Below are 2,203 nucleotides of genomic sequence, written 5' to 3'. Positions count from 1 at the left end.
CCTTCCACTAACTCATTCCACTAACATTTCATTTAAAACTAATATATACAAGTGAGACTCTTATTCCACTAACTTTTTTCCATCCACTATTTTGACATTTCTTAAAATCAGTGCCGTTAAGAAATGAGACTCCTAATAGCGGACGGAGGGAGTAAATTTGTAAAACATTAAAAATCATCTCATTTGATTTATGGATGTAGTTGTAAAATTATTGTAAGTTTGAATACCATTTTTATAATTTATTAAATATGAAAATATTAGTATTAGAAAGTGACCCAAACATGACAAGATGGAACATATTAATATAGAACATTAAATATTAGTTGTAGTTTAAATCTAATTTGGGAAGTTTCTATATACAAAATGTGAGTCAATTTTGAGTTTCACATGCCAAAGAAGTATTGGTGGGGCATACCACCTCATATTATCACTATGGTATGTCTAAACTAAGGAATGTTTTCTCATATGATTCTTTCATTTTGAGAATGTATCTTTACCTCTTCTTGATACAAAGGATAAAAACTAAATTATTTTTGTTTGCCTTTTTAATTTATCATTCATTACTTTTTAAGAATGCATAATTACTTTTTTTTAAAAGGTAATTGTGATATACAACTTCTCAATTTACATTTCACCCCCTTGAGATGCTGTAACAAAATCAATAAGAATTGAACGCAATCAATTTTTAAAATATTTACATATTGAAGAGCTGAATCTATACTAATATTAGTCAATACCATTTTCCAATACAATACAAAATTATTGACTTCCCAAATAAATTATGAAAATAATGAATGAATTCTATTATTTAAATTAATTTCGGTCAGTTGCAATTTAAAAGTCTCAAATACTTAAAAAAAGTATTGGATTTATTACTTACGTTTGGAAATGTAAGAAATTTTTTCTAATAGTTCTATCTATTTGATAGATTTATATATTGTAAGTTGTTAAAGTGTGATTGCTCTATTTGAAATAGAGATTCAAAGTATTTCAATCTACATATGTGTTTCGTATAGGTTTAGCTTCAAACTTATTAAAATTAATATTAATAGTTTTTTAATAATTAATATTATATATTAGGAGTCCCATTATTCACAAATCTAGTCATAAAGACCGAACTAGAGACCAAATTAGGGCCCTTAGATCTAGTTTTTAGTGGATGAGATGAGATGATGTAGTGAAAATTTTCGTAGTTCATTACATACACAAATTACTTCAACACGGGGGTATTTAAGTCATTTTATTTTTTTATTATTTTTTTTAATAAAAAATCGCCCTTTGTGGGCGGGGGGTTAAGGCAGACCCCCAACCCGTAAATGAGATCAAAATATAATGTTCCAACAACATGATCTTAGCCCAAAAGTGACTAAGATCAAAACTGAGAACATGAAAATGTAAACCAGAGGTCCCACAAGCCGGGATCCTCCATGCTATCAAGACGACAAGAAATGCTAAATAAAACCATCATGAGCTCACGCTCAATCCACATCTCTACGTCAGAAGCGGAAGTTAGTATATCTCAACTGGTCCATCCTAACGAGCGCCTTTAGATACCGAGGCGCAGAGATTGGATCAAAGTATGTAAGGTCAGGGGTCTGGGCCCCCTTAGCTGCCAGAAAGTCGACAGCCCGGTTCCCTTCTCTGTAGATGTGTGAGAAGCGAACGTGCCGCTGAGATGTCATGCTCCGGATCAAAGCCATATGATGTCTAATATCTGCGGCGCCAAGATGTCCAGATGACAACAAGCTAACCAGAGCCGCTGAGTCCAGCTTTATCCAAATGTGAGTAGAAAGCTTCATAGCCATCGCCAAACCCCGAATCAGAGCCAAAAGCTCCGCCTTAAAACTCGATGATGCAGCAACTAGAGCACAAAAGGCCCGCAGAAGGCCTCTGATAAGGCTAATTTCATGCATAGGTCTAGGGCTTTAATTCGTGAAATTTCTGGGTCTAACGCACGTTTTAAGCCAGGTGTGTGAAGATTTTCGCCAGGTCCAGGATAGGAGGAGGACAGTTGCGTGGACCTAGGAAATAAGCGCATGAGTGGACATTATGCGAAAAATTGCTTGACGGAGGAAACCTCGGAGTTGAAGGGTAGAATAGAGATTTCTACGAAGACTCTAGAAGGCTATGTCCGCATCTATAAAAGGGAGAAGCATGCACGCTGGAGGGACCTTCTGGTTTGGAGGCCTCGCTAACAGCCTCT

At 35.3% G+C, this 2,203-nt stretch overlaps 1 protein-coding gene across 1 annotated transcript; it reads right to left on the bottom strand.

Moving 5' to 3' along the window:
- Positions 1–1,496: 1,496 nt before the first annotated feature.
- On the bottom strand, positions 1,497–1,913 carry LOC121766862. Its single transcript, XM_042163096.1, has one exon. It carries the CDS (start codon positions 1,911–1,913, stop codon positions 1,497–1,499), a length of 417 nt encoding a protein of 138 aa, XP_042019030.1.
- Positions 1,914–2,203: the final 290 nt, after the last annotated feature.

The sequence above is a fragment of the Salvia splendens genome, chromosome 15, assembly GCF_004379255.2.
Source record: "Salvia splendens isolate huo1 chromosome 15, SspV2, whole genome shotgun sequence".
NCBI classification, from domain to species: Eukaryota; Viridiplantae; Streptophyta; class Magnoliopsida; order Lamiales; family Lamiaceae; genus Salvia; species Salvia splendens.
Note: the sequence above shows the minus strand (reverse complement) of the source record. Positions and strands in the feature narration are given on the sequence as shown.

Coding starts and splice junctions, on each gene's coding strand:
- LOC121766862 (XM_042163096.1), bottom strand. CDS start 1,913: ATGCATGAAATTAGCCTTATCAGAGGCCTTCTGCGGGCCTTTTGTGCT.